This window comes from Petaurus breviceps, unplaced genomic scaffold (assembly GCF_028583685.1).
Source record: "Petaurus breviceps papuanus isolate PSGF00001 unplaced genomic scaffold, PetGlider_PUasm1.0 90847, whole genome shotgun sequence".
Taxonomy (NCBI): Eukaryota; Metazoa; Chordata; class Mammalia; order Diprotodontia; family Petauridae; genus Petaurus; species Petaurus breviceps.
This window is the reverse complement of record NW_027187360.1, coordinates 16,340,885-16,363,428: the sequence shown is the minus strand read 5'-3', so window position 1 is coordinate 16,363,428 and position 22,544 is coordinate 16,340,885. Positions and strand designations below refer to the sequence as shown.

Genomic DNA, 22,544 nt, shown 5'->3' with positions numbered 1-22,544 from the left:
TTCATCTGTATCATACCCACTAACTCTAGGTGACTATAAAGGCTCTTCCTGGCCTTTCCTCCCTTTTGCTTTATATTGTCTTGATGATAGCTTCCAGTGAGGTAAGTTATTATATCTCTCAATATGAGTATCAGTTCTTTATCCATCCCCCATCTCTCTCCTGAGATAAAGTCATATATCTCCTGCTCCTTCTTGGAGATCTCAAACTAGATATCCTATAGGCATCTCAAATTCAATATGTACAAAACAATTCTTTATACTTCCCTATAAACTCATCCTTCTTCCAAATTTCATTATTATTATCTAAGGTACCATCATCTTTCTAGGCATGTAGGTCCACAAACTATCATTCTCAAGTCCTCATTCTCCTTGCATATTCAGTCTGTTGAAAAATCATTTCATTTATATCTTCACAACATCTTTAGCATCTCCCTTTATCAACTATCTACAACATTAGCTTAGGCCTTCATCACCTCTTTGCTGGACTAACCATTCCGCTGCCTAAAGTCTCTCCCCACTCTAATTTGTAGCACTATCAAAAGTAATTTTTCAAAATCATAGATCTTAGAGAAAATAGGTTTTTACAAACTGAAAAAATGAAATTTAAAAATAAATAAAGCATAGATCTGACAAGATTATCTCCATACTCTCAATGAGCCCCAGTAACTCCCTTTTACCTCTAGAATCAAATATAAACTCCCCTGTTTAACATTTAAATATCTTTATGTCATCACTTTTTCTTATCTTTCTATTTTCTTCAATATACTTCACTATTTTCCATGTAATCTGATTCAACTACTCTGACCTACTTGTAGTTCCTTAATTCCTTGGACATGATACTTCATCTCCTATCTTTGTGTCTTTGCATTGGCTGTCTCCCATGCTTCAGATGCTCTGCCACCTTACTTTTTTAATAGTATTTTTTCATTCTTTGGAATTTGTTTGCTTCTTGGTATCTCACAGTCATTAGCTTCCACTTTCCCAATTCTAACTTTTAAGGAGTTGTTTACCCCAGTTAGCTTTTGTACTTTCTTTTCCATTTGGCCAATTGTACTTGTTAAAGCACTGTTTGTTCTTTTTCCATGCTATGATTTTTTTCATAATTCTCTTATATCACTCTCATTTCTTTTCCCTATTTTTCTTCTACCTCCTATACGATTTTAAAGGTCATTTTCAAGTTCTTCCATGAGTTCTTTCTGGCATTAAGACCACTTCCTGTTTTTCTTTGGGATTTTGCCCATAGTTGTTTTGACTTCGTTGTCTCCCAGGTTTGTGTCTTAGTCTTCCCTGTCACCATAATAACTTTTTATGGTCAGATTTATTTTTGTTGTTTTCTGCTCATCTTTTTTGGGCTCCTTCAGGTAGAAGGAATACTGTCTCAAGCTTCTTTTCCCTGGGGCTTCAGGCCCTGGTTGTTTACCTGGTGCCGCACTGATGTTACCCACAGATGACCCTTGTGCTATCCTGAATGGGTAGGGTGTGGAGTGGCTCTGCTGGTGCTATTCTGAGAGGTAGGGTGTAGATTGGCTGATGCTGCTGGGGGATGTAGGCATCTGGCAGCTTAACTGGTGCTGAGCTGGGTTCCTAGTGGTGGTATCTGGCATATGCTGAGGCCTGTGGGGTATTTCTGCATTTCCCAAAGGCTACACTGAAGAATATGGAGGTCTGGCCTCTGGAGGCTGTCTGTTTGCCAAGGGCTGTGCAGAAGCAGGTAGAGGTATGGCTTCTGGAGGATGCCTGTTTATTTGTCCAAGCTACACTGAAGTACATGGTAGTTCTTGGAGCTGGAATCCACTGCTCTCTCTGGCTACACTAAGGCACATGGGGGTCCTGGTGTTGACATTTGCCTGCTCCATGACATTGGGCCTCAGGATCTCCTGCTGGTTTGCTGAGGTGGGGCTATCTGTTGGCTTGCTTGGACACTTTCTGTTCTGAACTGAGCTCCCCTTTTACTTGAGTGAAATAGACCTTTCTTACCCTTCCAAGTTTCTTGGGTAAAAGATTGTTTCACCCTCTTTTTTCTTGTTTTACTGTTCCAGGTTTTGTTTTGGGGTACTATTTTATGGTTATTTGGAGGTGAATATAGGAGCGTTTATGGCAGTTTACGATGATTTACGATTTATTCTACCATCTTGGCTCCTGGAATTCCTGTCTCTGCCACCTTACTTTTATGTCTTAGTTTCCCAGGTTCCCTTTAATACTCATCTCAAATGACACTTAATAATGGCAATTCTTAATCTCCACCCCGCCCAGCCACTAATGACTGACTTTTTCAGATTACCTTCCATCTATTTTTTCTCTCTCTCCGTATATATACATATACATATACACACATTTATGTATGTATATCTCCCATATATCCCCATGTTACCTCCCTCATCAGAATGTATACTTATTGTAGGCAGGCACCGATTTAGCCTTTATTTGTATCTCTGGAGCTTTTAACACAAGGCTTGGTGCATATTAAGCACTTAATAAATGCTTACTAAGTCTCCTCTTCTCCAGACTAAATATCCCCAGTTATTTTAATTGCTCCTCAAATGGTATGATTTTGATTCTTTTGATCATTCTGGTGACCCTTCCCTTGATGAACTCCAGTTTGTTAGTGCCTTTCCTAAAAGAGGGCATCTAGAATATTCCAGATGTCATCTCTCTAGGACAAAATACAATAAGATTTTCAATTTTCCCACCCGTTTCACTTAGGACAATATAGTATATTAATGCAGCCTAATGTCGCACAGTTTTTCAGTTGCAATGTTCCACTGTTGAATTAATTTTGAGTTTGAAATGCATTAAAACTGTCAGATCCCTGTCACACAGATTATTGATGCCACATCTCTACATGCTGTATTTGTGCAGTTTAGTTTGTTTTTTAATCCTAGTGAAGGATTTCACATTTGTCCCAATTACTTTTAGTCTTGTTGAATTTCATTGTTGTGCCCAGGCAAGACCTTTTTGAGTCCTGATTCTGTCATCCAATATATTAGCTATCCCTACTAACATAATTACATCCCACAGATATAAGTATGTCATCTATGCCTGTATTCAAATCACTAATAAAAAGATTGAAAGATGGCTTTACAGCTTTCCACTAGAAAAGAAGTTGGTATTATTCTTTTAATTGCCAGTTTGGGGTCCACTCTTTTATCTGGTTCTAAATCCACACAACTTTTTCTTCTTTGAAAATGTTTATTGGTCTCTTTTCCCATTACCTGTATTTCTTAATATATCCTTCTTCCTATCCTTTCCAGCTATAAAAATAGCTCAGCAAAACTAACCAATAGATCAAGCAAAAGCAGCATATTGCACATCCCTAGTTTTCCCTTCTTTTCAAAGAAGAAAAAGGAGACGCATTTTCTTATGTCTTCTTCAGGGCCAAGCTTGGTGTAAAACTTCACAGCATTCAGTTTTGATTATTTTGTTTTTATGTTGTTCATTATATTTCTAAGTTGTAGTTTTTGTGAATATAATTTTTCTGGTTCTATTTCAGTTTGCATGCTTCTCTGTATTAATAATATTCATCATTTTTATAGTACAGCTATTTTCCTTTGTATTCTTGTGCCACAATTTGTTTAGTTATTCCCAAATCAGTGGGCATCTACTTATTTGCAATTCTCCTACGGTGTTGATATAAACATTTGAGGGAGAAGGCTACACAAAACTTTTTATTTTATTGGTAACCTTTTTGGTATATGTACCTAGTAGTAGAATACCTGAGTCAGAAGGTGTGGATGTTTTAGTCATTTTCTTAGCATAAATACAAACTAGAAGAATTACTGACCTAATTTACAGCTCCACCAGCAATGCATTAATATGTCTGTCTTCCCATAAACCCTCCAATGTTGAATATTTCTGTCTTTTCTCATGTGTGCCAGTTTGTTTGATTTGAGGTGAAATATCAGGGTTGTTTTGATTTGTTATTTTACTTATGTAGTAAATATGTAGTGATACCCTGGACTCAGTATCCTAGAGCAACACTGGTGCATCTCCTTGGAGCTTTGAGGTATCAAGATATCGTTTTTTAATACCATCAACTTGAGCCCCATTCCAGGCTGTTTCCTTTACTTTCACCCTCCAGTTATTAGCCTCATAGCCCCATATAACTGATTAACATCAACTAGGTTTTTTTTTACAAAGGAATATTTACTTCAAAGATATAGCAAGAACAGAAGTATAAACATTTTTCTTCTCCCCTCCCCCTCAATACGTGGGAGACATATTTTCCTTTATGTCACCTCACTCTCTGGGAACAATGGGCTTAGACTGGAAGTTTCTACATAATGTTTATCTTACCAAATTCACAACCTCTGGATAAATTTGAGTGTCAGATAACCACTGAGCTGAGGAAAAGCATGTCTCTCAGTACTTCACCATTGGGCTTCCAGTAAAACTCTGGCTCTTGAACCTCTCTGGTGCCTCACTCTCCTGACCTATAGAGGATCATAGAATCATATCCATCTCCAGTCTCCTTCACCTAAAAACAGGAAAGAATAAACACAATAAAAGAGCAATAGCAGAGCCATTTTTTCTTGGCATCATTAGGCAGTCTTCTTGAGAGATAAAAGTCTGTGACCTTTTCAACAACCTCAGGCTTAGTTCTTTTTCATTGTCAGTCATTTTGGAAAAATCCAGAGATCAGACACCCAAGTTGACTAATTATTTTGCATGCACCCCTATTCTGACTGCACAGCTAATCAATAATCTATCTCTTCATTATGTGGCTAGCAGATCAGGACTAGCTACAGAATAACTGAGTGTGCTCCAAATTGGGGAGCAGTGTTCTTCCATTTTTATGTCAATAATATCTTTCTGTAAGCAGATTCCCAAGCCTCTTCCATTAGTTCTCTATTCTGTTATACTTATTAATTAGTGAACTGTAACAATCTTATATGTGTCCTCAATAGTTAGCAGTTCTTTTGAGAACTGTTTATATCCTTTGATATCTTACGCACTGAGAAATGCCTTTTTGTCTTTTGTTATTTATGTTGGTTTCCTGTATGCCACCTTTTATGGGATGCCTTTCCTGATCTCCACAACTGGTAGTACTTTCCCCTAGAAGAGGAAGGCAATTAGTAACCCCCCTCTTCTAGGGGAAAGTACAAGTACTTCATTTTTCATCTTAGTCCTTTGTACTAGTTGTCCCCCATGGCTGAAATGCTCTTCTCCTTTATATCTACCTGTTGGTTTCTCTGGCTTCCCTTAAAATTCAGGTTAAATACCAGTTTCTATAGAAAACCTTGTCTAATTCCACCTACAGCTATTTGTCTTCATTTTGGAGATTGCTTTTTATTTAATATATACATTTTTATATGTATGTATGTATGTATGTATGTGTGTATATGCGTATACACACATATAGTATATGCCTATTTATTGTTACCCCTCTTAGACTGTAAATGCTTTAAGATCAGGTACTTCATTTTCCTTTGTATGCCTAGCATTTAGTGAGGTATCTGACACAAAATAAGTACTTAAATGCTTATTGATCAGTTTTAAAAATTAGTTTATTTTGAACTTAAATAGAAAAACTTAAACAGTAAGAAAAGAAAAAGAAAAATATAGTTAAATATTAAAATTTAAATACAAAATAAAAAAGCATTGCTATATGAACAGCAGAATGTAAGAGAGGATTCAAAATATGTATATAAATATGCATATAAAATGCAATAAATTTACTTTTCAAGAAAGTCTATATAATAAATACCACACATTGTGCCCAGAGCAGTCTATATTTTCTTTGTTTCTTTTTTTTTTGCTTTTTTTGGAGAGGGCAATTGAGGTTAAATGACTTGCCCAGGGTCACGTGGCTACTTGTGTGTGGGGTTTTTTTGTGTGACTTTTTTTTAGCGTTTCTTTGGAGGTTTTCTTTGTTTCTTATAAGTTCCCTTTCGTTCTCTGCTGTGTTTGTATTGTTCCCTCTTAAGCACATTACCAGTGCAGGTAGGATTCCAGAAGTACCAGCCCTCTTCCCCTATCAGATTCCTCTGTCAGTTTTTCCTCTTGCACCTCATTTGTATAAGATCTTTTTCTCTTTTTCCTAAACAGTTTTACTTTTTAGAATCCTATCATACTCAGGTCTACCCTAGTCTTTCTTTTGAACTACCCAATTACTAATAACTATCTTAGATGTACATGTTTTACATTTCCTCATATAAAATGTAAGTAATTTCTCCTTATTGAGTCCCTCATAATTAACCTTTGATATGTGCTTTATATTTCTCTTGGATCTTATATGTCAAATCTTCTGTTAATTTCAGATTCTTTTTATTTAATCCTGAAAGTCTGACAATTCATTAAATTTCCATTTCTTTTCCTTGAGGATTATGTTTAATTTTGCTGGGTATGATATTTTTAGCTGCAACCTATTCTTTTGCTCTTTGATGTATATAATGTTACAAGATCTGTGGTCTTTTAGTATCACTTCTAGGTCTTGTGTGATTCTAATTGTGGCACCACCATATTTGTATTTTTTTTCTTGTTGCTTGCAATATTTTCTCTTTGAGCTGCGCTTTTCCGAATTTGACTATAATATTCTATAGTTTTTCCCTGTAAGATCTCATTCAGGTGGTGATTGGTGATTTTTTCCTTTTTCTACTTTTCTCCCTTGTTTTAACATTTCAGGAAAGTTTTCAGTCAGGACAATTTTTTTTAATTTATATAATATATAATGATATAGAATAAATATGATATATAGTTATATATAACGTATATCAAGATTCTTTTTTTTTCTTGGTCATAGACTTCAGGTATTCCAATTATTTTTTTTCTTCTTAATCTGTTCTCCAAATCATTTGTTTTCTTGTGAGATGTTTCATATTCTCTTTTATATTTTATGCTTTATATTTTGTTTTATTATTTCTTGGTCTCTTATAACTTCACTGGCTTCCCTTTGCCCAATTTTAATTTTCAAGGAGTTGTTTTCTTCCTTAAGCTTCTGAATCTCCTTTTCTAATTGGTTGACTTTCTTTTCATAATCTTCTCTTTTTCTTGGATTATTCTTTTTTTTTTTTGCTTTTTCAAAGGCAATTGGGGTTAAGTGACTTACCCAAAGTCACACAGCTAGTAAGTGTGTCAAGTGTCTGAGGCCGAATTTGAACTCGGGTCCTCCTGAATCCAGGGCCGGTGGCTCACCTAGCCACCCCTGATTCTTATTATTTTTTCTTTAAAATTTTCCTCAATCTTATTTGATTTTTAAAATCTTTAAGTTTTATGAATTCTTTTTGGCCAAGTGACCATTTAACATCACTCTTTGTGGTAGGAGATGCTTCTATTCCTTCAGTATCCTCTTATGAAGATGAATCCCTGTCTTCTCTATTCCCATAGTAACTTTCTACGATTGGATTCTTTCTCCTTTGCCTGCTCATTTTGGTAAAATTTGTAGCAGCTTATTTTTTTTTTTAATTCCTCTAGTCCTACGGTAGAGGGCATGGTTTCTCTGGCCTCAGATCCTCTGTCAGTTCTTCCCTCTGGCCTGGAACTGAAACTAAGAACTTGCCCACCTGTAAGTGCCTATAGCCAAGTGTGTCCCCTCCCCACTGCTTCTGCAACTCATCTTCTCTGCATTTTCCTTCTTGCTCAGGGACCCATCTCAGCAGCACGGATAGGTTTGGGATTCCTAATTGGTAGAGGTTCCCTTAATCTTCCCTGGCTCATACATGGACTCCTATCACTATCCAGGAAGTAGAAGTTCCTGTGGCTGAGGCTAAGGCTACCTTCCAACCCAGCTACTCTTAGGGCTCAGGCTTGGGGGAACTAGTCCTGGGCTTCATAAGAGATACAAAGTACAAAGATCAAAGTTCTGCACCCCTAGGTCACATTGTCTTAATCTCTCAGTCAAAAAGTCTCCTTTCTTCTTAATTGGAGATTAGTTTCCAATCATCCTTAACTCAGTCACCCTTAAGAGGTACAAGATACAGAGTTATCCCACCCCTAGGCCACAGTAAATTATGGTCTTCTCAGTCAGCATTAAGTACCCAAGAAGAGTTCTTTTCATCTTGACTCGAGGCTAGCTCTCAGCTTTCATGGTTCATCTTCCATGGTCCCAGCTCCTGCCTGAATCTACCCAACTGTCACCTGGATTCAAAGGCAAGAAGCTCTCAGCTCCTTGTCCAGTTCCCATTCCACACTGAAGCTCACAGTGTCCAGTCCACCTCAAGTCCTTCACAGTTCCTGTTTCTGGGAAGAGAAAGCTTAACAAAGCCAAAACAACATTCATACATTGCTGGCACCATCATCAATTCACTATCTGACTGTGAAATCAACAGAGACACACAAACAAGGTCCAAGAGGTCAACACAAATCATCAATAAAGTCCCAGGACCTCTGAAACCCTCCACCTGGACTTCTGTAAACAGACAACCAGAAAATCCTCTTTCCGGGCTTCCAGTAAAGTCCCAGGGCTTCTGTACAAAGTATCACAAACAAAAATCAACACAGAACAAACATAGAATGCCAGGATACCACAAGTTTTCTCCATCTCAACTCTGCCACCACAAGAGTTCTCTTCTCGGTTCTGCTCAGTTCTGTTCTTTCCTAGCTTGGGCTTCTCCTCATATATGGTTATTAGCTTCTCCCCTTCCTGTTGCATGAGCAACAGGGGTTCACAAGTTCTGTTTCTTAACAAAGACTTGATATAATCATGGGCAAGGCTTAAAAGAAATTTGAACTGAAACAAGATGCTAAATAATTAAATAGCTGAAACAAGGTGTTAACTACTTCTTTGCTTGCCATTAACACCTTGTTGGAAAAGTCTTATGTATGTTTATGACAGGGAAGCAAGTCCACATCACATGGACCAGCTTAGTTCAGTATGAGAACTTTCTGCCTAAGATTTCATGATCCCTAAAAATTCTTCTTATTTGCCTTTGGCAAATTCATTCCCTTAAAAATAACCTGAAACTATGATTAAGGTTTAACTAATTTGAGGGAAGTGAGACAACTTTATGGTGTTAAATTTGTTGATTCAGGTAATGCTGACTTAGTTAAAACAAGTGCCCTGCTCAGTGAGAATATGAAACATTTAATTAGTAGAAACTTAACAAATTTTCATATATGATATATATTATAACTTACCTGTTTGAAATCTATATACTGTTGAATAATTATTTTCTTTATATCAACCTTTCTTATATTGTTGCCAGATTCACTTATTGATTTTTTAAATTAATTTAGGCTTACCCATATACTTAACTAACAGGACTGCATTTATCTTAGCAGTACAGGTATTACATCCGTGTAAATATTTAACATTTACCTGTGTGTGTGTACAGTAAATCTAAGCTCCACTACAATGCATGCCCTTTGAGGTTTTTGTCTTTCTTCCTAGTACTTAGCATAGCTCTTGGTACATAATAGACACTTAATAGAGCAACTAGGGGCCTGGATACAGTGCTGGGCCTGGAGTCTAGAAGACTCATCTCCTGAGTCCAAATCTGGCCATGTAATAGTTGTGTGACCCTGGGCAAGTCACTTAACCCTGTTTGCCTCAATTTCCTCATTTGTAAAATGAAATGAAGAAGGAAATGGCAAACCACTCCAGTATCCTTGCCAAGAAAACACCGTATGGGTTATAAAGAGTCAGACACTGAAAAATGACTGAAGACACCTAATAAATTATTCTTAGATTGAAAACAAATGTAACCTCTCATTTCAGGTTTTGTAATTATCTATCCATATAGGTGAAGTTTGTGATATGGTATTTAGGCTTTATTTGGGAAGAATTAGGAGGGCAAGTCACTTGACCTCCTGGTACCCCCATGCAATTCTCTAAAAGTTTAAGTTGCAGGAACAGAGGAACCTACTTTTATAGAGATCAGTTCACTATACCACTGAAATCATAGCACTGGACCAAAAAGAAAATAGAGTTTATTACTAGATGATGATTCAGTGGAAGTACTAATAGCTTACCGCACAAATTTAAGAACCAGAATGTACTACAATTTTGTAATTTCATATAGATTTAGCTATATTTCACCTTCTTTAAGAAAATTCTTTGTTTCTTATTCTACTGGTTCTAAGTATTTTTTCCAATTTGACAAAACTTTTTTTTTAAATAGGAAGAATTCAAATCAATCAGGTCTACTCAGCAAGGTAGGTTTAATTTGTGTATAGAACTGATAGACTGCTTTAATATAATTAATCATATCTTTTTAGAAAAAGAGTCAAATATAAGATTAATGATTGATTCAAACATTCTCTCCTTTTTTTAAAGTTATCAGAGGCCAATGTATAAATAAGTGAATAACTTAGTAAGATTATTTGCCTAGATTAGCTTATTTTCTACTCTAAAATTTGTGAATTATACATTCAAGGGAATTTTTTTTTCTTTCAGATGGATAAATATAATATATCCTACCTACAAATGTAGGGTACCAGCACTATGCCTTTAAGAGTATCATAGTACCAGAACATGCATAATTTTTCTTTCCTACCCTGAAAGAAGTAGTACAATCATATTGGAAAAAGTAAATTAAATCGAATCAGTCCTTTATTTTAAAAGGAGTACTCATTGACCATAATGTTACATTCAATAAAGAATAGCCAGAGTGGATTTCCTAAAATTATGCCAGTGTTCCAGATATACACACATATTTATGTGTTTACATATGGATATGTATAGCTTACATTCGTGTCACTGTAATTCTGTAAAGTAGTGATCATTGATTTTTTAAAGAACTACAATTCTCTTATTTCATTTTTACTTAAAACCTACTTAATTATGCTTTATTTTAGATCTGATTGACTATATTTCTATTTGTGAGCCTATTAAAATTTACTTGACTAAATTTTCTACATATTTTTCTGTAGCGACATTAGTAATTGATATTTTTACAGCTCATTTCTCAACAGGATTACAAATATGTTAGTTTCATTCACTACTTTCCTTCTCTTATAGTTAAAATTTAATACACATAGCCATTACTGACAAAGTAGATCCACCTTACTCTTTTGGAATTATATAATAAACTGTAGGGTAATAGAAGGATGTTTGAGTTTATTTATGCTGTTCCTTTGGGCAAATCTCTTAATTTTTCTGAGTCCATGTTCCTAATCTAGAAAATGTGGATGATGGTAGTTGGCCTCCAACCTTGCACGATTATTGTGAGGATTGAGTGAAATAACATGAAAGTACAATTTGAGTTGTATTTCTTTTTTTCAATGGGTAGGGGAAGGAGAGAATCTAGAATTAAAAATAAAATGGACTTAAAAAATTTTAAAGAAATATTATTATAGTATTATATTGTCACCTATAAAAGCCTATAGAATGAAAGGTATTATTAGTTACCATGTCAGTTAAAAGGCCATTTATCAGTAAACAATAAAAAGTATAGATTAAGTAAATTAAACTCTGTGCTCTAATATATTTTTGATTAGTACAAAAATATAAGCACTCAAATTGACTGTCAAATAGCAACTTCAAGCATGTTTTACTGAAATTTGATTCATATTTTGTAAGTAAATAGAAGCACAAGAGACAAAATATATGTGTAAGTTCATTTAAACAGGCCATTTTTGATCAGATATACTAATATAGTTCTTTGAGTAGGTGTTTAAATAACCCTGACCTCTCTTTTGGCCTCCGGACATGTATTTCCAAAGGCCTATTCAACATGTTTAAAACTGAACTCATTCTCTTTCCAAAACCATCCCTCTTCCCTATTATTGTCAAGGGTACAGTTCTCTTCACAATCTTAAAGGTTCACCACCTTGGTGTCATCTTTAACTTATTCTGACTCACCCCACATATATAATCTGTTTGGTTCTATTGTTTCTACTTTCACATCTTTCATATGCACTCTTTTTCTTTCCTCTGACACTGGTCCAGGCTTTCATCATTTCAGACCTGGACTACTGCAATAGTTTTCTGTTTGGTCTTGTCTCAAGTCTCTACACTACTATATTCTGTGCTTTACTCGGCCACCCAACTGATCTTCCTAGAGTGCAGAACTGACCATAATACCCTCACCCTGCATTTAGTAAACTCCAGTGGATTCATACTTCCAGGATCAAATATAAAATCCTTTGAATTTTCAAATTTTAAAATCCTTCCTACATTTCTAGTCTTCTTATACTTTGATCACCTCCATGTACTCTGATTCAATGATGCTGGCTTTCTTACAGTTCCTCACAAAAGACTTTCTATCTCCAAACTCTGTAAATATTCTCTGGCTGCCCCCTACACCTCTCTCTCCTCATCTCTACCTCATGGCTGCCTTTGTTTCTTAAGAGTCAGTTCAAAATCTGTCTTCTACAAGAACCCTTTTTAAGTTTCTAAGATTACCTTCACTTTACCACTTTTCCATCTTGTTTGTACTTAGTTATTTGCATGTTGTTTTCCTCTATTGGAATATGAGCTCCCAGAGGGCAGGGGCTCTTTTGCTTTACTTTATATCCTCAAAATTTGGTTTAGTGCCTGCACATAGTAAGTCTAGGAAGTGCTTAATAAATCCTTGTTGATTTAATTGATTTAGTGAAGAGGGAAGAAGAGTCTAGGATAACACCAGGATTGTACCACTGACCAGAGTAATAAAGTTGGAAAACAGAGCCAAATTTAAGAGGAAAGACAATAGGCTAACCTTTTGGATATATCAAATTTGAGATACTGTTGGGACATCCAGTGGAGATTTCCTGTAGGTTATTTGAAATGTGGGTCTGGATCTCAAAGGAGAACTCAAGTCTGAGTAAGCATGTAATCAGTATAATTATCTAGTAATTTTTAAAAAATGTTCTTTTCTTGTATGTAGGGAAAAGTCCCAATTAAAAACTCTAGACAACTGAAGAGGACTACTTCTGTTAATATGATTTCTGAATGTGATTTGTAAGTAATTTTTTCCTAAACATTTTTTTTACTGCTTAGAGTGACTATCTTAATATACTATTTTCAGCATCATCTATTTTTTCTTATTTCAACAGGAATGATGTTTATAATTTTAACTTGAATGGAGATGATGACCCTACCATAAGACTTGGTGTAAGATTAGTTCAATTTGATTAACCTTTTTTTCTTCTCAATTCAGTCCACATTAATGAAAATATATTATAGACATTTAAAGTTTGGATAAGACACAGGCATTGCCCTTATGAAGTTTAGAATTCATTTATGTATAAGTAGGATATAAGTAAGGTATAAGACACAAAGATGCATGTTGAAACAAAGTAACGTGTGATATCTGAGAGGGCAAAGTGTTTTTTAACTGTGGATTGTGGAAGGCTTCCTACAGCATGTGGTATTTGGCTTGGTCTTTAAAAGACGGTTAGGGATGCAGAAGTTGAGGAAGGGAATGGAAGACATCCTGAGTATAGGAAAAAAGTCTGAGAAAATGTAGGAAGGTAGGAAAATACAGGGCAAGTTTGGGGCACGGGTGATAGTTCACTTTGGATGTGCAATGCTTTTGTTGTTCAGTTATATCTGATTCTTTGTGACCCCATAAACCATACTATTGCTGGGGTTTTCTTGGCAAAGATACTTGAGTATTTCCATTTACTTCTTTAGTGGATGAAGGCAAGCAGAAATTAAATGGCTTGCCCAAAAGTCATATAGCTAGTAAGTATCTGAGGCTGGATTTGAACTCAGGTCTTCCTCACTCCAGGTCTAGCACTCTCTTGACTGAGCTGTCTAGTTGCCCCTTAGTGCAGTGCATAGAGGGGGAAAATAAAAGATAAGTTTGGAAAAATAGGGTGGAATCAGATTGTGGATGATCTTGAATAGAGCTGTATTATAAGCAATAGGGGACCACTGAATAATAACAGGACATGATTTATATATGAGAAAGATTAATATGTCTGCATATAATATGAAGGATAGATTGAAGGGAGGAAAAGATAGGTATGAGAATGCTTATTAAAAGGCAGTTGGTAATTAGAGCATATACTGAGGTTATAAAATGAGGAATAGAGAGAAAAGGTGGATCTGAGAAATATTGCTGACAGAATTAATAGGACTTTGTAACTAATTGGATATGACATGAGAGAGAGAAAGAAGAAATGCCCAAGATAATGCTAAAGTAGTCCCAGTTGTCAGAGTAGTCATGTCAGAAAGAGGAGCAGACTTAGGCAAAAAAAGCAATAAACTCAGTCTTTGATATATTGAATTTGAGATTCAGTTAGAATATGTAGTGAAAATTTCCTGTTGTTTCTTTAAGTTGTGGTCCAGAATCTCATACGAATGGCCTAGGCTTTAGATACTGCTATATGGTAAACATGTAATCAATATAATTATCTCATTATCATAGTAAAACTAGCATATACAAAACTTTTCCTACATTACTAAGCTGTTATCTGACATTTTTGATATAAGTGTATATTAAAAGAAATTATGGATAATCCTAAATTACTTATTTCATTCTTTAATTTTCTGTTTCATTTTAAAGTTGTAGTGTTATTTCTGTTCTTGAAAGTGGAATAACTGTACATATTTGTTATTGTATTTCTTTATAATAGCAATTAAATTTTCATAAATAATTTTATTATGACAACTATATGACTATGATAATAATTAGCTCTACATACATTTTAAATATTTCTTATACCACTTTAATCTCCGAAATAACTATGTAGTTTACTTCTTTTTCATGCTGCAGACAGAGGAATTTCAGACTACTATCAAAGACACTTCTGTAACTAACTCAAAAAAGTTGTAAGTGTTTTGATTAAATGTGTTTTTTAATATAAGATATGTAATCAATTACTATTTTTCCTTAAATTTCTCATTTTGTATTGTTACTCTGATGACATATAATACACAAAAACAAATATGCTGCTTTTAAAATGACTCATTTAAATGGTTGTTTTTATAATAGTTAAATGCACGAATTAAATAATCAAATCTTTGAGTCAAAAAGGGACTCTTAGAGATGAAATGGTTCCAACTTTGATTTTACGGATTGGGAAGTTGAAGTTTTAAGTGATCTACTTGTGATCATATAACTAATCCAGAATAGACATATTTCTTGACTTCCTTTTACTCTTCATTGCCTCTGTATAATAAACATAAATATATTTGTAAGTTAACGTTTATTTGTTTAAGGTTAGGTTTAAGGAGTCATGATGGAAATGAAGATTCTCTGAAAAAGAAAGATAAAGTAAGATTCTTAATCATAATTCTTATAATTCTGTTAAAAGCTATTTTTTTACATTCAGAATTCCAATTTTCTGTTCTTAAAAAGGAGGTCATAGAGAAACATAAATTATAGAATATTCAAATATAATTTTTCATGGTTAGCCCTACTCCTTTTGTGTTTTTTCCATTATAAGCAATTCAAATTATAGAGATAAGTTATCAGGATAGTTTTGTTGACTGGAATTTCAGCTTTCTATGTTTGATATTTCATGCGAATATAATTTGAAATAAGATATATTTTTCCTTTTGTATTTTATTAAATTATATCTGTTAATTAGTAGATCTTCGAAATCAACAATTCATAGAAAAATTTAATTTATGTGTTTGAATTTGAGGTATTTAATTACAAGTGTCCTTGTTGAAAGTATTAAAAGGGGACAGGTTTTTGCAAACAATATTCTATAGATCACATCTTTACAGTCTCACAATTAGCTGAAAGTTTTAAAGAATAGAAAATATCATTATTTCTGTTGCCTGTAAAATATATTTGAGCAGGGTGAGATGCTGCCTTAAAGGCTCTCCTCTAGCAAAGTGTTCCTACGCAAATCATAGTGCTACAGGAGAGGCTGAAGTTGGTGGATCTTGAATTCTGAGCTGCAGTACATTATTAATCTGTTGTCTGCACTAAATCTAACAATTAAAATGCTAAACATTAAAGCACAAGGAGCACCATGTTATCTAAAGGAGAGGCACACCAGCCCAAGTTGGAAACAGTGGAGGGCAAAACTCCCATGCCCTTCAGTAATGGGAATGGGCCTTTAAGTAGCCCCAGATCTTCTACCCTGGGTGAGATAAAGAGACTCATAGTGTCTCTGATGAGTAGCTTTTAAGATATTTATTAACAAGATAATTTTGTTTAGTGACTTTCTAATTATAAATATCAAGTAAAACATACAAGAGGGAAACATACTTTCCAAAGGTTTACTACTATTGAGGCAGGTGGTCAACCTGCTATAAGCTAAGCACTATGCTGTATAGTAGGAATACAAAGAAAGGCAAAAAAAATATATTGTTCCTGCTATCAAGAAGATCATAGTCTACTGGGGAAAATAACATGCAAACAACTGTGTACAAAGGACATAGATATACAGGATAAACTGGAAATAATTGATAAAGGAAAGGCACTAACTTGAAGTGGAATCAGAAGGCTAATTATAGAAGGTAGAATTTCAGCTAAGTCATGGAAGAAGTCAGGGAAGCCAGGAGGTAGGGAAGAGGAGGAGAGAGCATATGTAGACAGCCAGTTTTCTAAGTGAAAATGCTTAGAGATGCATTGTCTTCTGTAAGGAGCCTCAGAGTCTAGTCTCACTGGACATATATTAGAGAATGAGTATAAGAAGACTATGTAGCAAGGGTCCAAGTATTAAAGGACTTTAAAATCTAGTTGATTTTATATTTGATCCTGGGGGAAATAAAAAGACATCTGAGTATATGGGATGGAGATGGGGTGATATAGTCATACCTATACTTTAAGGAAGATAACTTGAGCAGCTGAATAGAGAATGAAGTAGGGAAGAGACTTGAGGCAAGGAGACCAGCCAGAAAGCTATTAAAATAGTCCAGAGCCTGCACAAGTGGCAGAGGAGAGGAGTGTATATGAGACATAAAGGAAGAAGCAATAGGACCTAGCAATATAATAGATATGTGAGATAAGACAGTAAGTTAAAGATGACACCAAGGTGGTGAGCCTTTATGACTGGGAGGATGGTGGTACTATTGACAATGATAGGGAAGTTTGGAAAAGAGGAGGATTTGGGGAGGAAAGAGAATGAGTTCAGTTTTGAACATGTTGAGTTTAAGGTATCTAAATTATATTTAATTTGAGAAGTTCAAAAGGCATTTGGCGATGCAAGTCTGGAGGTCAGGATAGAGATGAGAGCTAGATAAGTAGATTTTAGAATCATGAGTGTTGAGGTAATAATTGAACCCATCAGCGCTGATAAGATCCACAAGTGTAATAATATAGAGGGAGAAGGAAAGAAGGCCCATGATGAGGATGCTCACCATGGTGCTCAAATAAAAAATGAATTTCCTATTTATGGCAAAGACCTCCAGAGGTTCTTGTTTGCATCTAACATTTTACTAATTGTACCAAATCCCAGGATATTAGAGAGTCTTCTAAGTGATATCTGTTATAATTTAAAAGAATTTGACCTAACTATCCATTTAGGAAAAACTAAGTGAGTGAAAAAATGTCTCTTGCTTACACACTGTGCTGTGTAGTTGTATGAACAGCCTATAGAGCAGTTGTTAAATACATTTACCTTGGAGAGACATACAAATGAATAGTGTTGGGATCTGGGATCGAATGGAAATAAGAGAACAGGCTAGATTGCTTTTGGTAATTATATCAAACTAACCAATCTTTTTAATACCACTGTTTTTTCAGTGATGTTATATGGCTGCAAATGACAGAATACAAAAGTTTTAAAAGAATTAAAATTTCATATTATCAAAAGGGCAGTAAAGAGACACATGATGGGTATAAGTTGACTATAGCCTATTAGTAATCAAGAACTGTGCTAGAGAATCTGCATAAAATGTGGTATGAAGGAAATGTGTGACCAGAACAGATGGGCCAATCATGTATATGTAGTAAGAGTAAGGTAAACTGATGAGCCTATGTGTTCATTTGGTACCCACACAATTTCCAGGCATATAGAGAAAGACCTCCAGCATATTGGGTGGGCCCTTTATGGAAGACATAGGTAATTGTCACATCAGAGGAGGTATAATTATGCTCTACACTGTTGGAGAAGCACCCATATTGATGAGTTGACAGATCTACCAAATCATCAAAGTAACTAATTTAACTAGCTAGTTTAGTCCTAAGTCAGTTAGATACATATGTAAGCTTAGCAATAAAATTATCCAGTGCTCTACTGAATAGTGAAAAATATTTTACCAGTATATATTCCCAAGTTTAGTTCTGTTCATTAAATTATACTACATTCAGTGCTTACTTCTTAATGTGGTCTGTGCAAAATAATTATTTATTATAAATTTTTTTTTTAGACTAGGACAAATCACAAGAAGAAGCACCTTTTTAGTGACACAGACACAGATCACAGAGGTGATGACAGCAAGACTGATATTAGCTGGCTAAGAGAATCAAACAAAAAAACTAAACCTCAACTGGTAGATTATAGCAGGAATAAAAAAGTGAAGAAACCTAAAAATAGGAAATCAAGTAAGAAATTACTTATTTGAGAAAATATCTATTTTTTCCATTATTTGTTATTTTACCACCTAAGACTTATTTTATCTAAGGTATTTGAGAAATGTATATTTTCCAAATGTTGCTTTTTATTTTATTTCATGCTATGGCTTATTATGAGAGTCAGTGTCCTATTGTAGATGGACAACCTTGGAGTTAAAACTACTTAGGTTAAGTCTAGACTTTGATACAAACCTCAGTACCTCTAGGAAACTTTTAAATATGTAAGTTTCAGTGTAGTTGCTTAGCAGCATTTTAGAAGTTTCTTTACCAGAAACTTTCAAGGATAAGCTATTAAAACTTAAAACTGCAGGGCGGCTAGGTGGTGCAGTAAATAGAGCACCGGCCCTGGAGTCAGGAGGACCTGAGTTCAAATACGGCCTCAGACACTAAACATACACACACAAACTAGTCGTGTGACCTTGGGCAAGTCATTCAACCCCAATTACCCTCCAAAAAGAAAAAAAAAACCTTAAAACTGCAATAAGACTTTTAGAATACCCAGCATAGCAATTTTTATTTTTTCTTTCGTATTTTTTTTTACAATCTCATTGCTTGAGTTTAATCCCCATTACTACTGGATCTCTTTTTTTTTTTTTTTTTGGCATCTGGAAAGTTACATGAAGGTCCTGTATTGCATCATCTTCCCTTCCCCTACATAAATGCTGTCATTCAGAATCTCTTTTCAAATGTGTTCTGGTGCAGAAATAGACTATGAGAACATAAACAGAATTAGAGTCATAATACAGCAATTCTTATACCCTTTAGAAAAGGAGTCTGTTTATGGATAGATTTTAATCAGGAGGTCTGTGAACATGAATGAGAAAAATACATATTTTTTCTAATTTCTCTAACTGAAATTTAACATTTACTTCAATTATTTAAAAATATTCTGAAAAGCCAAAGGGGGTCCATAGAACACAAAAGTTAAGAACTCTTGCTTTAGGATAATTTTGAGAACAAAGCATATAAAATGATATTTTGAAATATATTAATGATCATTTAATTCCATGGTTAATATTAAACTCTTTGCTCTAATTTGGTTTACCAAATGTGTGTTCATTGGTTGAAACAGTGCTATAAAAAAAGCTGTATATGATGTTCCTAGTTTTATTTACTTCAAGGATCTCTAATTTCAGATCCTTCAGCTCCTTGAATTAAATATTAAATAACTAATATTATTTCAAGTTCCTTAAAACATTTCAACAAGATGGTTTATTGTAGAGAGTGTGCTTTTATAAACCTTAAAGCATCAAATAAATGTGATTTTTTTATTGTGAAGTGTGACTAATTCATACCTTAGGGTATGGTATTCATGAATTAGTGTTATTGAAAAAAAATGTATAATGATTTGCCTTGACGTTATATGGATCTATATTTGGAGTCTTCCCAGTGCTTGTGTTTTGTTGATATAGCCTGCAAGAATCTAGTCATATATACATTATGATGAAACATAAGAGTAGATCTTTTAAGAGTAAAGAGAATAAAGTAATAATTTGGGGGTACCTATAATACCAATCTCATGGGACATATATTATCAGTATTTTTTAAAGCTTCCCCATAGCTGCTTTTAAAATTCTAGTTTGAATACTTGAAAAAAGATTTCTAAATATCAAGATGTGTTCTGGTTAACTGAATTTATAGATGATAAAATCTAGTTGACTTTTGACTTATTAAAATGTTAAATGAAATCACTGGTAAAATTTTAATTACAGAAATTTTTTCTTGTTGTCAGGTCCATCAATGGAATCGAAATTACCAAAATCTAAGAAGGTAAAACTTTGTATTGATACATTACATGCTTTTTACTGTCTCATTTTTCCCACATCCCTTCCAGCATTTTTCATTTTCCTTTTCTGTCCTATTAGCCAATCTAATGGGTAGGAGATAGTACCTCAGAATTATTTTAATTTCCATTTCTCCAGTAGTGAGTTAGAGCATTGATTATATCATCTGAAAACTTCATATCTTTTGATCATTTATCACTTAGGGAATGGCTTTTATTTTTATAAATTTCACTCAGTTCTCTATGTGGTTGAGAAGTTAGCCCTTTACCAGAGAAACTTGCTTCAAATTTCTTTTTGCTATTTTCTCATTCTTTTGTATTTGTTTGATTGTTTCTTGATTTCTCGTGAAGTCATTAGCTTCCATTTGCTCCGTTCTGATTTTTAAGGAATTATTATATTTTCCTTTGTAAAAATTTATTTAGCATTTGATTTTTTCCTGATTACATGTAAAACCAATCTTTAACATTCATTTTCAAAACTTTGAGTTCCAAATTCTCTCCCTCCCTCCTCCATCACTCCCAAGCCCCCACTGAGAAGGCAAGCGATTTGATATAGATTATAAATATGTGGCCATTCAAAACACTTCCATAATAGTCATGTTGTGAAAGAAAACAATGAAAAATAACTCCAGAAAAATATAGTTTTAAAAGAAGTATGCTTCAGTCTCCATTCAGGCACTATTAGTTCTTTGTCTGGGAGTGGATAGCATTTTTCAAGTCCTTCAAAGCTATCTTGGAATGTTTTATTGCTGAGAGTAGCTAAGTCATTCACAACTGATCATCCAACAATATTGCTGTTACTTTGTACACAGTACATTTCACTTTGCATCAGCTCATATAAGTCTTTCCAGGTTTCTTTGAGAGCATCCTGCATATCATTTCCTGTAGTACAATAGTATTCCATCATAATCACATGCCACAATTTGTTCAGTCATTCCCCATTTGATGGGTATTCCCTCAATTTCTAATTCTTTGCCCTCACAAAAAGCACTGCTATAAATAATTTTGTACATATAGGTTCTTTTACTTTTTAAATCACTTTTGGGATACAGACCTAGTAGTGGTATTGCTAGCTCAAATGGTATGCATGGTTTTATTTTTTAATTTATTTTTAAAATTTTTGCTCTACAGAATGGTTGAATTAGTTCACAACTCCTCTAAAAGTGTATTAATGTCTCATTTTTCTCACATCCACTCCATTTCACATTTTCTTTTTCTGTCCTGTTAGCCAAACAGATAGGTGGTACTTCAGAAATGTTTTAATTTGCATTTCTCTAATCAATAGTAAGTTAGAGTAATTTTCCATATGGCTATAGATAGCTTTGATTATTTCAACTGAAAACTGATCATATCTTTTAATCATTGATCAGTTGGGGAATAGCTCTCATTTCTACAAATTTGACTTGGTTGTCTATATGTTTTAGAAATGAGGCCTTTATCAGAGAAACTTGCTTCAAAATTTTTTTTCCCGGTTACTGTTGCTAGCTGTATTTCCCTCCATCATGTTTTCCCCCTGTTTATTCTATTCTGTCTCTCTTTTTGCCCTCTACCTCCTCAAAAATGTTTTCCTTCTGATGACCCTGCTCCCCAAATCTGCTCTCCCTTATATCACCAACCCTCTTCTCTTATTCCCTTGCCAGCCACTTATAGGGTAGGATAGATGTTATTCCTTCTTTGAGCTAGTTTTTTTTTTTTTTTAAGCAATTGGGGTTAAGTAACTTGCTCAAGGTTACACGGCCAGTTATTTCTGGGTATGGTACTGAGTGTCTGAGCCCGGGATTCGATCTCCAGGTCGTCCCAACTCTGGAGCCGGTACTCTTACTCGCTGAGCCACCTGGCCGCCCCTAAGCAATTGGGGTTAAGTAACTTGCTCAAGGTTACACGGCCAGGTGTTTCTGGGTGGGTGCTAAGTGTCTGAGCCCAGGATTCGATCTCCAGGTCTTCTCAACACTGGAGCCGGTGCTCTTACTTGCTGTGCTACCTGGCCGCCCCCTTTGAGCTAGTTCTGATGAGAGTAAATTTCATTCATTCCTCTTACCACCCCCTCCTTCCCCTCCACTGTAAAAGCATTTCCTTGCCTCTTTTATGTGAGATAATTTACCCCATTTTACCTCTCTCTTTTTCCCGGTATATTCCTCTCTCACCCCTCAGTTTTATTTTTTAGATTTTTAGATATCGTCTCTTCATATTCAACTCACACCTGTTCCTTCTGTCTATATATACTCTTTCTAACTCCTCTAATAATAAGAAAGTTACAAATGAGTTACAAATATCATCTTTCCATGTAGTAATGTAAACAGTTTATTCTTATTAAGTCCCTTATGATTTTCCTTTCTTGTTTACCTTTTTATGCTTTTCTTGGTTCTTGTATTTGAGTCATATTTTCTATTCAGCACTGGTTTGTTCTCAAGAGTACTTATTTG

The 22,544-nt window shown here is 34.7% G+C and overlaps 1 protein-coding gene across 1 annotated transcript in view; it reads left to right on the top strand.

Annotated features, from left to right (window-relative positions):
• The window catches only part of SYCP2 (synaptonemal complex protein 2), a 121,984-nt gene that overhangs the window by 72,389 nt on the left and 27,051 nt on the right, over nt 1-22,544 (top strand). Inside the window, exons 24-31 of the mRNA XM_069072515.1 lie at nt 10,056-10,089; nt 12,744-12,817; nt 12,913-12,970; nt 14,580-14,635; nt 15,026-15,080; nt 16,277-16,279; nt 18,134-18,308; nt 20,071-20,108. Of these exons, the coding sequence (XP_068928616.1) occupies nt 10,056-10,089; nt 12,744-12,817; nt 12,913-12,970; nt 14,580-14,635; nt 15,026-15,080; nt 16,277-16,279; nt 18,134-18,308; nt 20,071-20,108 (493 nt within the window). The remainder of the gene's footprint in view (nt 1-10,055; nt 10,090-12,743; nt 12,818-12,912; nt 12,971-14,579; nt 14,636-15,025; nt 15,081-16,276; nt 16,280-18,133; nt 18,309-20,070; nt 20,109-22,544) is intronic.